Source organism: Sciurus vulgaris (genome assembly GCF_902686455.1).
Source record: "Sciurus vulgaris genome assembly, chromosome: 5".
In the NCBI taxonomy this organism is placed as follows: domain Eukaryota; kingdom Metazoa; phylum Chordata; class Mammalia; order Rodentia; family Sciuridae; genus Sciurus; species Sciurus vulgaris.
Window position 1 is genome coordinate 127,390,014 of NC_136465.1, and position 18,252 is coordinate 127,408,265.

The 18,252-nt window shown below is 33.4% G+C and overlaps 1 protein-coding gene across 1 annotated transcript in view; it reads left to right on the forward strand.

Moving 5' to 3' along the window:
- MSRB3 (methionine sulfoxide reductase B3) overlaps window positions 1-18,252 on the forward strand; it is a 167,501-nt gene that overhangs the window by 23,976 nt on the left and 125,273 nt on the right. The window contains 1 exon segment of the mRNA XM_079139696.1: window positions 4,709-4,835. Coding sequence (XP_078995822.1) covers window positions 4,709-4,835 — 127 coding nt within the window.

The following is an 18,252-nucleotide window of genomic DNA, read 5'->3' on the forward strand; positions in this document are numbered from 1 at the left end:
GGCATTCATTTGGCATTTATTGGAAAGGAATTTGACCTTTAGGTTTGACACTTCAAATGCATTGTTACAATCAGCTCATTTATTCTGAAGCTCATTATCAACTTTGTGAGTTCTCTGGATTCCCTGTGTATTCCATCTCTCTTTCGTACTTTATTGTTCAACTTCAGGGAAAAAAGTAAAAAGAAAAAAAAATCCAAACAAAAACAATCTTTAATTGAATTTTGAAGCATTGGAATTCTGGGGGAAAGAGATGGAGCAGTGGAAATTTTTGACCATAACAGAGTATTTGAATTATCTTTGGATTCAAGTCAGATTGCATTTTTAACTTTCCATCTCTTCATAGAAACTGCTGGTAATTGTATAAATAACAGATTGAGCAGACAGCATTAGAAATGATGATCCCATACAGTCAATTCCATAGAAACTGTCATTTACCTGGTGAGTCTTTCACTTTGTAAAATGGATGGCTATAATGTGTCAGGTCCTGGGATACAAAGATGAAAAAAGATACTGTCCCTGTCCTTAAGAGGAAGAGTTGAGAGTAGATCAGTGTCCTGAACATTGTCATAGGGAGGTGCTGGCATATTGGGTGTTCTTGGAGAAGCTGGGAGTGGTGGGAGCTGGGAGAGGCGGCAAAAGAGAGTACTGATATGAAATAAAGATGTGGAGGTGGAATTAGGAAACTGTGAGCCTATTTGGGGAATAAGGAGCATGTTGGTATGGTAGGAGTGCGGAGCAGGGTGAGATGTGGAGGTGCAGTGAGAGGTGCTGAAGAGTTAGGCAGCAGCTAGATGTACAACTTCAGATGCTCTGTTTAGGAATTTGAATTGTATCCAAAGGATTTACCAGAATGTGTTCCATGGAATGGTTATAGGACAGAAAGGGGTTTTGAAGCACCACTTCAGACAGAATTAAGCATATATAATTAAAGAGCATGACTCTTTTGAACTAGAATTGTTTCTGGCTAGGATCTTCACCCTGGCAGTTGAAGGAGAATAATTACGAAGAAAGCTGCAAATTGACACTTGAATTTTGGGGGGGATGTGGAAGTAACCAACTTATGAAACCAGCCTAGGTCTGGCAACATATCAATGGATAAAGAATGTGGTATATATACACAATGGAGTTTTATTTGGCCGTGTAGAAGAACAAAATTATGTTATTTGCAGGAAAATGAATGGAACTAGAGAGCATTATTTTAGGCAAAATAAGCCAGACTGAGAAAGTTAAGGGCCACCTGTTTGTGTTGATTGTTGTTGTTGTTGTTGTTGTTGTTGTAGCTGTTGCTTTACCATATCGGGGACATATTTAAGTTTTAGTAGATTAAAGTGCAGTGAGTTTTATGCATCCTGAGTATATATGCAAGGTATTTACAGAGAAAGTTTGAAGGTGAAAGAGAAGTTAGAGTTGTATCCGGTAGGAATGGGAAGATAAAATGCAGAAATCTGAGTGTCTCAGACTCTTTTACTTACTCTTTACTTTTTCCTCTCAGTGTCAAAAGATTCTTAAGTAATCTTGAATTATGTTTTCTTATTTCTTGATTGTCAACCACCCTATCTAGCAGAGAAACAGAATCAGAGTATGCAGAGTGGGTTGGTGCATCCTAAAGCTTTTCATTTTCAGTTGTGTAGTGGTCAAGAGCACTGGCCCTGGAGCTGGATGGCCTGGGTTCAGATGTGCTAATTACATTACCCAGTTACTTAGGATCCATGCCCCTTTCTAACCATAAGACCTTAGGCAAAATACTGAACCTCCCTAAGCCTCAGTCTCTATATTTACAATGGAAAAAAACGATAGTTTACTCTAAGGTTGTGAACATTAAAAAATTTATTAGCAATAAATGTGAAGTGCTTAGAATACTACCTGGCACCTGTCAAGTGCTTAGTCAACTATTATCTTCAGGATTTCTTTATCCTGCTGTTTTATCTAGGATACTTTACTATGGGTGAATAGTAACTTTTCTGGCCTAAGTAGGATTTTTTGGAGCATGGTCTGCTTGCTGTCAATATGGTTGGATATATAAATGAACTGTTAGAATTTTTGAATTCATGTAACTTTAAATATAACAAATATCTGACATATTTAAATAATAATAGTAGCTAACATTTCCTGAGCATTATACTATGTGCCAGGAGTTGTTTTAGGTACTTTTTAACCAAATAATTTATTTAATGGTTATTTTAGAGTTGAGGAAACTGAAGTACTATAAGGGAAAGCCACTTATCCAAGGTCAAGATTCAGACAGTGGCAGTATGATTCCATAGTTCACACCTATCCATCTTTCACACAGCATATTATGTATTTTAGATCCATTTTGACAAAAGTATTTTATTTCTTTTACTGCAAACATAAATTAGGTGGAAAACATTAACTGAAAATAATTTTTGTTAAAACATGTTAGCATAAAAGTGTTTCCTTTTCTAGTCTGGAGAAAAGTTGCTCCTGATGTCACATGCTTGAGCCACATTTACTATGGTTCTTTTGTTTTGTGCAAGTATAAGATTATGGGTTTGGTTTAATTAAGGCATCCAGAAGCATGTACGTATTCTTTAGAACTGTTTTTCGCTTTCCATCTTAGCTGCATGTATTCAGAGTAGTGTATGAGTAATACCATTTTTATGTCTTTTGTAAACTTATCTACTTTTTCTCCCATCCTTGTGAACATTGAAACAATTAGGGCTGTATCAAATCCTAATTTGTGAAATGCATTCTTTGTAGGATTTGAAAATGAAGAACCGTGACAGATTGTGCTTTTTACATTCTTCAATATAAAAAATCTAGGCTGCTCTAAAAGTAGTCACTTTAGTGCTCCACTTTGTTGATGCTAATGTTAACACTTTCTGGGTGTGTTAAAAAAAAAAAAACTGGGCAAAACTAATTTGCCACTAGATGGAGCTCTGGCTATTTGGGTGGAAAAAAAGGCAGTGCAGTCAGAACATTAAATCACAGTCATATCATGGTGGAGGGTCTTGGGCATTTGCGGCCCTCAGCTTTTAATTGCAGAATGCATCTTTGTTCTTTGCCTGACCTGCAGAGTGACATCACTGCCTTTCTTCCTGTGCGCTGGCTTTGACACAAGCCAGATGGCCACAGTGATCGGTAGGCGCTCAGGCTGCCTGGTACAGCAGTTGATGAAACAGAATAGGAAGACGTTTTATGGTCAGCTGCGGGAGCACAATGAGGCTACAGCTTTCCTAAGTAATTACATTTACCGTGCACACTTTATTCCTTGCAGAGAAGGGTCTTGCGGAAAAAAAATACATTTTTATTTATAGCGTTGTGAGGTATAGACCTTTGATCTTTTATTAGTCAGTAGTCTGCTCCAAAGGCATGCTCTCTTTCCCCTGCTCTGCAGTCACTCATGAAAATGACATGTTTATTTATGTTTAATGGTTCTTTCAGGCATGCATTGTGATACTTACCTTCCCTCTTCCTTTCCTTTGTCTCCAGTTGGTAACACAAAAATGTTTTAGTTTCATAGTGAGTTTAGTTTGGAGAAGTCAGAGTTCAGGCATGTTAATACAAGCAGATTTCTGTCAGATATATTCCAGAGTGATTTGGTAAAATATATTACTGTTTATTATGTGTTTGTTCTTGAAGTAGGTCAGAAAAGTCCAGGAACAGGTTTTTATTTGTAGGGGGTAGGGGGTTGGTTGAAGGGGAATGGACATGGTGGTCAGGAAATGAACAAGACATTAATTTTATAACCATTTTGGATGTTTGGTAGTTAAAGCTACTTAACATGCTAATTTTAAATAACAATAAGAAATAGATATTGATCTAGTATTTTTCCATTTTCATTTGAAGTTAATCTTTACAGATTGTAATATTGTTTAAAACTTTCACAAAAAATCCTAAGAACTGAACTTTTCTTTGAAGCTTAACAGTCATACAGGTTTGAGATTCTTCCACATGATTTATTTCCAAAGACTTTGGAAAAATATTTTTACCTTTTTAAATACTAGGTCATGGATATTTTTCACAGAAATTTATTTAGAATTTATAAATCATAAAATGGAATGAAAATTCTTGTTCATGTTTTATTTTAACTTACCTTGGTTTCTATGAAGTCTTTTAGTTCCCCTTAGATTTTTTAACTCTAGTTAAAAAAAAAAATGAAACTCGAACAAAAGGAGTCTCTTAATCTCACAATATTTTATAGTCTTCTCCAGGAAAGGAGACTTGCAAATAATTGCTGGGAAAAGACAGCATGGTATAAGGCAAAGAATATGACTTTGCAGTCAGATATAACAGGGTTTTTTAATCCTTTTTCCACTGGTTATTTGCTTTGTGACCCTGGGTCTTTGAGTCTAGGTTTCCTCGCATATGTATTGGGGGATAAAGCCTACTTCCTAGGTTTATTGTAAGAATTATATGATACAATGTGTATATTAGGCTCTAGACAGTTCCTGTCACATGTTATGAACTCACTAAAGCTAATTCCTTTCAACTGTTTTAAACTTCAACCTCTTGCAAGATGTGTTCACAGATTACACTGCTATTATATGGTTTATATCTTATTCATAAGATATAAATAAACCTGGGTAGAAAGTAAGCTCACTGTCTGAAAAATAGGCATTTGAAATTTATTAGCCCTGTGTGTTTATGTATGTTCAGATAAAACCATAACTTAAATTGTTCAATGAATGTGTTTAACATTCGTGATGTGTTAATTTGTTTTTTTGTTTTGTTTTTTTCTCTTACTCAGCTCTTGCCCCTGTTCTTTGCCTCTCGTTTTGTTGGTGAAGATATCACAGTGATGTCTGCATTCAACCTGCTGCATTTGGTGACAAAGAGCCAGCCAGTGGCCCTGCGAGCCTGTGGGCTTCCCTCAGGTTGCTGCTTGTTATAGTGTACATAGTGAGGGCACTGGTCTGAGTGGGTGTTTCTGCTGCAGGAAATGATACACCACCTTGCTTTACTAAATTTCCTTTTCTTTGATTTGGGTCCTAATTTGAACACGGAAATTGGTTATAAATTACCACTCTACTTTGAGTAACATTCATTTCCACAATCCTTCAGTCCTTGGAAACACTGTCCAGTTTCTTTGTCCAGTATATAATTGTCACTAATATTTCATGATATCTTCTTGTTCTCTGCACACTACACATCTGCAAGTCATAATGTTCATAAGAAGTAGAAGCTCAGTAAGAGACTGCCCCAAATCATACAAAATAAGACATTCATCTTGTTAAAAGATAATGAAAATACCTTTCATTCTACATCTGGGCATTCCTTTAGGAAAAAAAATTTAAATGAACAACTTTAGCATAATCTACATTCATTGTAGTTTAAGAGAAAATATATTCTACTTAACAATGACCAAATAACAGAATTAATATAGCATATGTAAGCCAGTTCTTAATTATAACCACTATACTTTTTTTAAGATGTGATTTTTGAGCATTTAAAACAATGAAGCATGAAAGTCCAGAATTTCCTTGTGTGCCTATAAGTTTAATATTTTAATTTTATTATGAAAACTAGATATTTTGTTTTAATATTGTTATTAATATTATTTACACATACATTAATGTGCATCTCTATTACTACATTGTAGAGAGAATCTAATTCTAATTTGTTAAATATTTATTGAGTTTTGACTATGAGTGCCAGGCATTGTGTTAAGCAGTGAGGATTCAAGGATATAAAAGGTAAAACCAATTTCTTTCAACAAGTACAAAGTAGTGATTGAAGTGAGGACTTTGGAAAGGTGTGACAATACCTCTATAATAGAAGCATTTATGCGTGGGGTATTACGGCAGTCCAGAGGAGGATGGGTCTACCTCTTTAGGGGAGGAAATTTTGGAAGGGAGGGAAGGTTTCCAAAATTCTAGGAAGGTTCCAAGGAGGAAATGATACTGAATCTCAAACTGTGAGTTAGCCTAAGGACAAGGCTAACTGTCCTTAGCCCCTTGGCCAGTGAGGGTTAAGGACCTTTCTAACATATGGAGTAGCATGGGCAAAACCTGAAGGCCTGAAAGAGCAATGTCTGTTCAGAAAATGTGGATTATTTGCTATGGGTAGTTTAGGAAGGGAAGGAGAAGTAGAAAAGGCAAGGAAGGACATGTAGCCAAATCATGAAGTGTCATAAATGATGTTTTAAGGAATTTAAATCTTGAGGAAGAGGCAGAATAATATGACTTCCTTTGTATTTAAAAAGACTGTTGATTTAGTGTGGGGAAAGTTCAGTGCTGATTTTCCAGGTGTTTCTGAAAAGGGCTGAGATGGCAACATGATTAGAAAGGGAAGATAAGGCATTTATCTTGAGGTTGTATCTGAATAGCAAGTATACTTTTTTAAAGTAGGTTTTTTTGTCTATTTGTGGTAACTTGAGGGACTAATGCAGCTTAACCACGGAGGCCCCCACCACTCTTCTCAGTATCTGCCCTGGCTCCACATGACCTGCACTCCCACCATACAGTATATTGGAGGAGTGTGAGGCTGAATGGTGTCATGAAGAACTGAGATTCTTAATTCAGTGGTCATGATAATAGGTTTGAAAAGAAAGGTGATGCATTAGGGAGAGCTTCAGACTGCAGAACTGACAAGCTTTGTCTATTGAATTGTATATGAGCTTGAGAGAGTTTTTTAACCACTGTAGTACCTGTGCCACTTGAAACTTGTTCATTGTTCTATTATGTAAAATGGTTGAACTAGAGAATGTTATTTTAGTTCATATGTAACCATGTTTTCCATTGGGGGAAAAAGAAACCCACGGGTAAAAGAACCTAGGAAAGTTCCTGTAAATGGGATTTGCTGTACACAAAGGAGGCCAAATGTTTACAGAAACAACTTATTGTATATTCCTTAAGATGTGACTGTCATGGAATTAATGTATTTCATGGTGAAATTGTTTAATTGAAATATGAATATCTTTAAATTTTGATAACAAAATGATTCCAAGATAAATTCAACAATGCTGACAGTTTTAAAGAAGTAACCATTACAGGAAAGTGCCTAAACATACACATTCTGAATTCAGACTGACAGGGCTTGAGAACTGGTTTTGCTCTCACCAGTTGTGTACCTTAGCTCACTTGTTTGCAAGATAAGGATAAAAATATCTACTTGAAAGGATTGTTGTGAGAATTAAATAGTTTGGGATATAAAAAGTGCTTAGCACACTGGCTGGCGTGAAGTCAATGCCATCTACTTCTTCACTAGGTTCGCTGTAAAAATCCATGCATTTGTATCCATATGGATTCATACTTTTCCAGTATAATAGGCTTTTAAAAACATTTAAAAATATACCATCTTTCATTTAACTACTTTTACTTTAATAGGAACCACAAATGTACCTTACATTTGAGAAATAATCACCTCAATCTGTTGTTCGGAACTCTTTATTTTACTTATACATCCTGCTGAACCAGAATTCAAAGCCTATAAATATATAATAACACATTCTGTCATTCTTATTACCCAGTACTAATGAAAGCCCAGAGAAACTCTGTTATCATTCTTTCCTAATCCTTATAGACCCATTTTAAGATGGCAAATGAACTGGATAGAATAGTATTCCATAATTACTTAACCATTTAAGTGCCACTTAATTTTTTGAGTGGTAGGAAAGTTAGTCTTTTAGTATCTACATATTAGCAGAATCCTTACTGTTTATTTATGTAATAGGATTTAATTTCAGGTATATAGAAATGGTGAAGAAATTAAGTACAATAGTACAAAGTATTTAAACCTTGAAATATAAAACTGAAATGAGAATTCTAGTCTTTATTACTTTGTACAGGTAAAGAAGGAAGAGGCCAACATTGGAGAGATAAGAAATTAAGGTGAAAGTTTGAAGTCTTGCTTTAATTTATTGTTCCTGGTCAAAACCCATTACAACAGAAATCTTTGTAAATCAAAAAGATTTTTGTTCCCTAGCCAGTACCCTACTAATTTTGAGTATTATTCAATATGAAATAATTCCAAAATTAAAAAATAATTGCAACAGGCTCTTAACGTTGATTATAACTGGATTGACCTGCATGAAGGTCGTATCCCAGAAGAGTGATCCATCATTTTTGAGCTTTGACTTCCTTTTCTATTTTTTAATAAAGTATAATTTTAATTTAGAGCTTATTAAGTGCATCTGAGTTATGGTTCACTTATGTTTGTCATTAGAGGTAATTTTTTTCCCTCTTAGAATTTCTTGATTTCCTCTAACAGTTTCTTTAAGTATTAAAAAGAGCACTGGAATAGGAGTCAGAAAACTCTAACCATGGCTCTGTCATTAACTCGTGTGCCCTTGAACAAATCAGTAAACCTCTAGATCTTAGACTTTAAAATGAAAAATTAAATTTACATGGTATTCTCAGATCTGAAATTCAGTGATTTTTATTAGCTGCCATTTGTTTAAAATTTTGGACTTAGGTAAATTAAATCTTAAAACTCACTACTAATTAATGTTGCAAACTTACATAAGTCTTCTAGTTTGTGGTGGGAGTATAGAAATATTTTCCATTTGAACATTAGAACTCATGGCCACTAAATCAAGACTGAAGATTATCTGAGGTGGGATTAGGAAGCACAGTTTTATACATAGTTTTAATGCTAGATAGAAATTAAGTGTAATTGTAGGCTAGATATCATGGTAGTTTTCAGCTAAGTGAGGGTGTTTGTCTAAATAGTGCTAATTATAGTGATAAATTATACTTTTATCCAACATCAAGCACATAATATATGTGATTCTTCCTTAACTTCAGGGCCATATTTAACAATCTCCAGCGAATTGAAGAACCACATGGCTGTTAGGCAGTTCATAAAGATATTATATCATAATCTTCTAATGGATAACTTAGAGGTCTTAAAGAGATATTTTGCAAATGGCGTTTGAAAGGCATACAATACCATCTGTATAAGTAGAACTCTATGAATCACCGGCTTATGGCTTCAGAACTTAGCACAATGCCTGGCACTTAATAGATATTTGTTAAATTAATAAACATTTGGAAAGCTTACATGTAGGTGAAGTCATAACTATAACAGAGTACAAATTTATTTGAAATTCTTTTATATGGGAAGATTAAAAGTAAAGTTCATAGTTTAGCTGTCAAATTTATTGTTAAAAATAATTTCTTTTTTTTCACTTTATTGCATTCATACAACATAGGGAGTGTCATAGATATAAATCGCATTGTAGTTAAACATTTAACAAAAAGTGGTAACACAAATAGAGTCTATATTATCCAGAATGCTTTTAGTTTTTCTCTCAAACAGATCGAGTTTTGAGTTTTGGTGGTATGTCAGCTGAGGAAGTGAATAAGTACATCTTATACTTATTAGGAGAATTAAGAACACTGGTTCTTTTGATTACTTTTTTTGGAACAAATTTATATATTTTTTTCTTTTAAAGTATCCATTTTTAAAGAGGAAACACTATAGGTATGCATTAAAGCAGCATCCATGAGCAAAAAGTACTTTTTTCTTAAGTTTGAGCTGGTGAGAGTTCATTCATAGCAACTGATGTATTTATCTAAAAAAAAAAAATTGAATTTGCCAGTGTGCTGTTCACTTCTTGAATAGATTAACTTTTTATATTAATTAACAATCTTTTTGGATCATGAAAATGTTAACCAACTCCTTAGTTCTTGTCCAAGAGCTATGACCTTCATCCTGGGGTGGGGGGAGGAATACACATACACATGCATGTGCGCGCACATGCGCGCGCGCGCACACACACACACACACACACACACACACATACACACACACACCTCTAAACACCCCTAAACTAAAATTTTCAAACAATTTCAAGTTTTTTTTTAAATTAGATCTTCTGAAGCTCTTCAGAAAGGGTTCTTTGAATAGAGTTTAAAAACTCCACTTTATCAGGTACATATGAAATCAAAGGAAAACTCTGTTCAGAGTGGCAGTATTTCTGATTTATGTATTGGTGTCACTAATAGAATTCTCTCCCTTATGTTCTGATTAATGCCCTCCGTTCTCCAATTTTATCAATCCTCCATATTCTTCTTACTAACCTTTTTGACTATATTAAAAATGCTTTGGGAAGACTTTTTAAAAGAGAGAAACAAATAATTTTTAAAAACATACAAATTCCAACTCATAATTTGCAACATCATTTGCAATTAGTTGATGGAATGATATCCACTATTTCCAGTAGATGGCACTAGTTTTACATTCTTTCCCAGCATGGACATGTACTGATAGCATTAGCACATAGGTACATTGCGAAAACTTAAAAAATATGTAAAGAATATCCAGTTAAGAACATATGGATTTACAAACCACAACATTTTCTGCTTACATTATGTTCAAACAATATTTGTGAAGTGAAAACCTTTTTCCATTTTCAATAGGATTCTGATGCCTTTTGCTTGGACATCTCATTGAAATTGTCTTTCATGTGTAGACTTTCTATAAACTAAAACAAGTTTTAATAAATTAACTTATCTTGTATCCAAATAACTGATTTAACAGTAATTTATAGTTTTTATGTGCAACTAAATTTTCTTCAGCAGACCACCCAGAATTTAAAGAAAATTTCACATTCTGTTTTGCTGTTTTAAATTTTTATAGAATTTTGAAAATGTTATTAGTTTAACATGTTGACTGTTAAGCATGAGTCATTTTTGCATGAATGAAAATATTTTTTGAAATTAAGAAAAATTATGTTTAAAATGTTGATTAACGAATATATTCTGATATAGCTGTATTTTTTCTAAAAAAACTTTTAGTAGCCTTAATGATGTGTTGAAATTTTAGTTAATGTTGAAAAGTTGCTGTGCAACATCTAATTACCAGAAGAGGTTCGAAAATTATTTGTGGCTAAATTGTTCTAGAACAATACATCTGTATAAATAAGGTGTTGGGCATACGGTTTCTTAAATGTGGATTTTGTTAAAATTTTCAATATCAAATAAATTCTTCATATTGTTCATTAATAGTCATAAAAGACAAACCAATATCTGGCAGCATCAGAGTTAAAATGGAATGAACGAAAAAATTAAACCTTAAGTTTTGTTTGAGAAATTCAGTATTAACAATTACTCTAGAATATAACATATTGTTAGCTCTAAAACAATTTACAGGATTAGAATATGTAGTCAATATGTATCTGAGAAATGCACATAGTTAATTAAATATTTATTTATCTAAACATAATCATAATAATGTTACCTAATAGATCATAGGATTCATTAAAATGAAGTCTTGCTTTTAACAAACACAATTTTAATGAAGGAATGAGCCATGAAGGACAGTTTACAAAGACTAATATTGATGGTAGATGCTTGATGAATTTTTATTATCAGTCTTTCAAAATTTATAGTTTCAAACTAAATATTTTATTTGGAGATTGAATTTCTCATGATTGCTTTTGCTATATACATTTTCATGTAAAATTCTTTTAAATAGATTTATTGAAATGTAATAGCAAATTATCTCTAATTTTTGTGCCTTTGTATTTGAAATCAATCATTTATTTGAAATTTTAAAATACCAATTTTATTTATTTAAGTTCCCTAGGTTGTTTTTTACATTTAGTATGCTTGCACTTATATTAGTTATTTAAAAATGCATGTTATGTTATTAAAAACCCATGATATGAGGAAGATATCAGTTATTTAGTTGATTAGAAAGATTTATAGTTTAAATTTACTCAACTTTTATGACAAGCTTTTTCCTTAAAACTAAATCTATTTATCATTTTCAGCCACATAATTGCAAACAAAGAATGGGATATTAACTTAAATATTTAGATTATTTTAATTTTAAGCAAGCAAAGAAAATCTAGAATAACTGTAGTTTTATGAGGGTTTGTAATTGTAGAAATGTTGATTCAGAATTATACAGCTGTTTGTAGTACATCCCATTTGATTTCCATTTTTGTTCTGGGGATTGAACCCAGGAGCTACATCTCTAGCCCTTTTTATTTTTTATATTGAGATAGGGTCTCACTAAAAGTTGTTTAGGGCCTTGATAAATTTCTGAGAACAGCCTCAAACTTGGGATTCTCCTTCCCTATGCCCCCTGAGTTGCTGGGATTAAAAGGGGTGTGCCTCTGTGCCTAGTTTTAATATATCTTGTGCAATTTTAGATAACATTACAGCATGTTAGAGCTTACCATCTTATTATTGGTATTGATGAAGAAACAGATCAGTATATTCTGTAAATTTTCTAATTTGTTTCTACTACCAACTTGCTTTCTGATCCCAAGAGTTTTTGTTTTGTACCCTCCCCCCCATTCTTCATCTGTAAATGAAGAATTATATAATATGGTTAAGTCTCTTACAATTAGATATGACTCTGTGATTACATTAGCTGGCATTTCCCCAAAATTTGTTTTTTGGAATCTTAATTCCTTATTATAAGGGAGAAGAAAATGAGGGGAAAAGAGGGAAAGAAGGAAGGGACGTCAAATAAGTCTGGGAAAGGTGATGGGTCAGGCAAAATTGTTTCCTTTTACAGACAATTCTTGGTTACTGCAGAATAAACTGAGAAAGACAGAAGTTTTTGTCTGTTTAATTCACTGCTATATATCAACAACTGGAATTGTCTGTGTCACATAATAGGTGTTCAGTAAGTATGTGTTGAATGAATAAATGACTGAAAAAGTAGCATTATCTTAATGTATCAAAACAATGCCACATTGCCAAGTAATGTAATCTCTGTTCTTAAGGAATGTATATTCTGATGAGAAAGATGGCCATTTTGGACCAACATTTTATTATCTATTGGATTAAAGGAGTTACATACTTGATGGTTTGAGTCTATGTAAACGCTTTCTCTTGTGTTTCACTATGGAGGCATTGTGCTTCTTTCTGCCTCAAATGGATGACAGACTTCTTGGAATAGGATTTCACACAATGACAGGATATTGAAGGAATGCATAGATAAACTTAGGACGTGGTAGGGGTGAAAGATGGGAGGATGGGATGGGAATAGGCTATGGGCAGATGGGTTAGAAATAGATGAGTATATTAAAATACAACAAAACATGGTTCAAGAGAGGAATGTAATTGAATGAATAATTAATGAAGGAGAACTGCAGACGAGTCTTAATTTCCTCTTGAACGTTTTGGATTAGAAATCTGTCATTTCCAAATTATAATCTGAGGAATATTAATTCTAACAGTTACCCTGTAAAACAAATTTCTTCATCAAATTGAAAAACTATATACTATCATATTTCATAAATTCTAAGCTATACCTTTTTATATTCTACCATTTTGATAATCAGAATGCAGCCTAAAAATAATTGTGATAAGGATGTATCATAGTTTGGAAACTTTTTTTTCCCTTTTAAAATGGAGTATAAAGTTAATGGTGGATCAGAACATCATGTATTTAGTAATAGATCTCAGCAAAATAAACTCTCTGAGGTCTGCATCAAGAAATCCATGTAACTGCCTGTAATCACGGCGACGTGGGAGGCTGAGGTAGGAGGATTGCAAGTTTGAGGCCAAACTCAATAACTTAGTGAAGCACCAATCGACTTAGAAAGACCCTGTTTCAAAATAAAAAATAAAAAGGGCTGGGGATGTGGCTCAGTGATTAAACATCCCTGGGTTCAATCCCGGATATCAGGAAAAACAAAAAACAAAAACAAAAAGTAAAAACTAAAGAAAGAAAATAAAAAGAAATCCATGAAACCTAGATTTTCCCAGTCTGATTCAACTATCGAACCTTCCCCTTGTCACTCCCCAAAACAAACAGCCAGTTATCATTGTTTTCAGAGACAGTGTTAAAATTCTTTTGGGGTAGTGGTGGATCAGATAATCTCGTAGTCTTAAATCCAGAGAGTTAGTGGAATATTAGGCAAAATAAAAGAACTTGAATGTGGAACTCTAGAAAGGCAATAAAGGATTCAAAGTAGTAATAAAGAGAAAGTTTTTTTTTAGCCCATATCATTATTCATTCTTTTTTAAAAAACTATTGATTTATTAAGCAAATGTTATTGTTGCAATTTTTAAACTAAACATAGCCATAGGTGTCATTTAAGAAATATTTTTTAGGAAGATTTAAATAAAAATAATTAAAATATCGAGTTGAATAAGCAACTACAATACATACATAAATTTTTTTCTTTTCCTTGACCAAGCACATTGCTAAGTGCTGGGAATACAAGATGACTAGAATATGTATGAGTACGGTCCCTGAAAGAGATATTGAGTAATTCAGGGGAAGCTGTACCTTTTCTTGAACTTATCTGGGTGAAAAATAAAAACATAGAATTTTTGACTAGTTTTTTTTTTTTTCCCCCTCCAGAATATCTCAGGTTTCTGTGGAATTGTAGACTCAAATTTAGCTGTTCATTGAATGGCAATTGCAGAATTGTTTTTTGTTCATTGTGCTTCATTTAGATTTGAAATTTGATGTGGACCATCATGAAGTTTTGGAAATATGCAAAGCTGAGTTTTTAGATAATACCAATTTAATTTTCTTTATAATATTCAGCGTATTTATAATTAATATTTAAATAAAATTCTGCATGATAGTGTAAGAGAGGGCTCTTTTTCTTCCTTTTTGTGAGTGGTTACCTCTCATCTTCCTAGCAATCTATGCTCCCCAAGGGGAAGAGGGAGAATGGAAGAGAGAGCCTTTTTATTTGCGAATCTTTTTGATTGCATGTGAAATGTAGAATGGAAATGAGTCTGTCTGTTTTTAATTTTTTTTTTCCCTGTATGGGCTATGATGTTCTAGTGAAGACCCAAACTTAAAAAAAAAAAAAAAAAAAAATTAAAAACAGGGAATTCCAACTTTGTCAGACATTTCACATGCAATCAGATAGAATTGAAGTTAAGTGACTTTCTCTTCCACTATTGTCACTTGATGATGGCAGTGCCTTTAAAATTTTTCTTTTTACTCATAGCTTTGCAAGTAAGAAAATTCTTTTTTGGATTAAACCATGTCTAACATATTTCTCTAAACTCTAAGCTTCATGGTCCACAATAACATGAAAATCATGCGGTCAGTATTTGCATTAAATTTTGAAGAGTTGATAAAGTACTCTTTAAATCTTTGTTGTACTTAAACAATGCTGATAAAATGACTACTATACATGAATTCAACAATCAAAACTTTGAAACATGCAAGGAAAAAATAGAAACGTAAAATGTGGCTTCTATCTTACAGTCATTCAGGTGAATTATTAATGAATGTTTCATTAGGATGAATATAGTGGTAAATTCTTCCATTGTTTCCCCTCAAGAAAGTCAGGCAACTTTGTAAGTGAGATTTTACTATATTTAGTCTGGAATTTTAAGTCATATTAATAAGCTTCTGATACTGTGAAAAATATGTTTACTCTACTGACTCACAGAAAACATTTGCACCTTTTCCCCTAAATTTTAAACTGCCTTATTTTCCAGCTCCCCAACTTTTCCTCTTTCAAAGATGAATCTACATTTTATTATGTATTTTCTTTAAATTACCTGATAAAGCTTACATGAAAAATCTCTTTGTATACCTTTCATTGGGATAGGATGACTTGTACACATTTAACTTGTGCACATTTGATCATAGCCCATTCAGCAGCTTGGTCCTGATGAAGTTCTTTCTCTGTTTGGATCTTCTCCAGCACTCTGGCACTGTGGATGCTGTTTATATAAATATTTGAGTTTTCTTTATACTAGTTATAATAACTGGACATGACCAATCTAGGTGGGCAAAGTTTAAGAGCATTAATGTCCTCTTTGTTAACTCTTTTTATGTAAACCTTGGCACATACCTTTACTAAAGACTTCAGGTCAAGAGTCATTGTTTTTAATTTTTCCTGCCTGTGTGGATGTGTGTGCATTCCTAGACCAGGAACCTTATTTATTTGTTAACATTACATGTTCATCACACATTCTTGACTCACTGTAGATGTTAATAAATAGTTGTAGGAAGTATGAGTATTATTAATATTAGGCTGATATTTTTTTTTCTATTTTTTTCTTTTTTGTACCAGGGATTAAACCCAGGGGCGCTCAACCACTGAGTCACATCCCAACCTTTTTTTTTTTTTAATTGTATTTTATTTAGCGACAGGGTCTTGCTAAGTTGCTTAAGTCCTCACTAAATTGCAGAGGCTGGCTTTGAACTCATGATCTGCCTGCCTCAGCCTCCTGAACCACTGGGATTACTGTGTGTGGCCTGAACAGTTTTTGTCTTCAAGGAATTTACAATGTGTTTGATAAAATGAAGCAGAAACAACCGAAGATGTTTGAGGATAATTGCACAATACTGTATTTGTTCATGCAAATAATGCCTTGCCCAGTAAATACGCTAATGCTGAGGTTGCTGGTAGGGGCAAAGTTAACAGGATATGTAGGCTTGGAAGGAAAATTTGATTGAAATGTCTTCTGAGTTGATCAATTCATGCCTTTAGTATGGAAATCGGAAGACCAATTTTATCATTCAGCTATGCACCTCTAAGACATATGGTATTGTTTAATTCAAGAAATTTAAAATGGTATGTTGCCTTGGCATGGTTACCATATCCATTGATGTTAATTAGAACTCTGTGCATGCATGGGTAAAATATAACTAAAAGTGATGTGTAAAATTATTTTATGTGAAGTAATACAAAAAAGTGAGAAGGTATGAAGTTTGATTATTATCATGATAAGTCATGATATGATTTTTTTCCCTCACATTTAGGAAAGGAAAAAGAAATCTTATTTCTGAAGAAACTACTGTCTGCTATTTGACTCCTAAGATTTGTAGTTTTATTTTCAGTATGTTATATTTAGGGCTTGGAACACAGATGAAATTAATTTGAGCCTAACTGTAAAAATTAAGAATGTCGTTAAACAAACAGAAACACAGTTGAGGTACTAATTTTATAGTTTCCTTAGTTACGGATGTTCTCTGCTATTACCTACAGGATTACTTGGAAGAGGTGACTTAGTGTTTCAGAAGGGTAAAAATGTTGTTTGGCCAAAGTTTTTTGTTCTCTGTGCACATCCAGATTTCATCACCAAAAATATCTGTTGAGTATCCTCTTACACATGACTCCAGATTGGGAATGATGGTCTGTAGTCTAAATAGCATGGCATTAAGTAGACAATGCGAATTAGCAGAGTCTCCATGCTGATTGAAGATTCAAAGTTCAACCAGACAATTACTGAGAGCTATTTTGAGTATATAGCACTTTGCTAAAAAGATATTTCTAAGAATTCTCTTGGAACTGAAAAAAGGTAATGTTAGACAAGGTTCACATCAAAATATATAAGGTAAATTTCCTCATTTAAAACTATTCTTTGCATGTTTGAATTGTTGCGTATCTACTGTGTTTATAATTCAGGTTTTTGCACTTGCATTCAAGTTACCTGTCTCGTCCTCTGCCAATTGTGTGTGTAACATCTTGGTGTTTCCATCTCTTTCATTGACCATTTCCTGAATGTTTGCAAAACTCTTTTCCAGATTTCAGCACAGTCAGTTTTCTCTCCTCCTTAGGGCTTTGTTCAAGTGTCACCTTTTTAGGAAGAACTACCTTGACCACTCTAATGTTAGAATGCTTACTCCTACCACTCTTCATTCTCATTGCCCTGCTCCAGGTTTCCTTTTCTTTGCTACATACTTACCACTATAGGTATAAGGTTTAAATTATGTAAGACTATATAATTTACTTTCTTATTTTCATTTTGTTTTGTCTCTTTTCCCTTACCTCTCAGAGTGGGAGCTGCGTGAATGCAGGGTCTTTATTTCACTCTCTGGTGTATTCTGATACACCAAATTAATGTTAACATATAATAGGTACTCAAGAAGTAATTATGGAATGAATAAATGAATGTATTTTACTTAACATGGTACCTGGCACTCTGTAAATATTCAACATTTTTATAATTTAGACAAATACTAAAGTACTGGATCAGTGGGCTTCCAAGTAAGCTCTGCAGCCCTAGTTTTGAAACCAGAGGCCTGAAACAAAGTGTCCTGACACAAATGAATGTTTCTCCTATATATGTCTACTCCAAGAGGAGAATGAGAATTGGGTATGTTTCTACAAGTAGGGAACTTTTCTTCCCCCTGTGCTTTGCAATATTTTTCTTAAGATCTCTATTGAATTACTAGAATGCAAACACATGCGCGCGCGCGCGCGCGCACACACACACACACACACACACACACACACACACACAATAACAGGTCATGCTATTTATGTTTCATTTAAAAGTGGTATCAAGGCTGGAATAAAAATTTGTTCAGTTTCCCAATATGACAGACTAATAACTAATTAAAAATTAAAATTTATAGTGAAAATTAAAATATGATTTTGTGCTACCTTTAAATATAGCATAA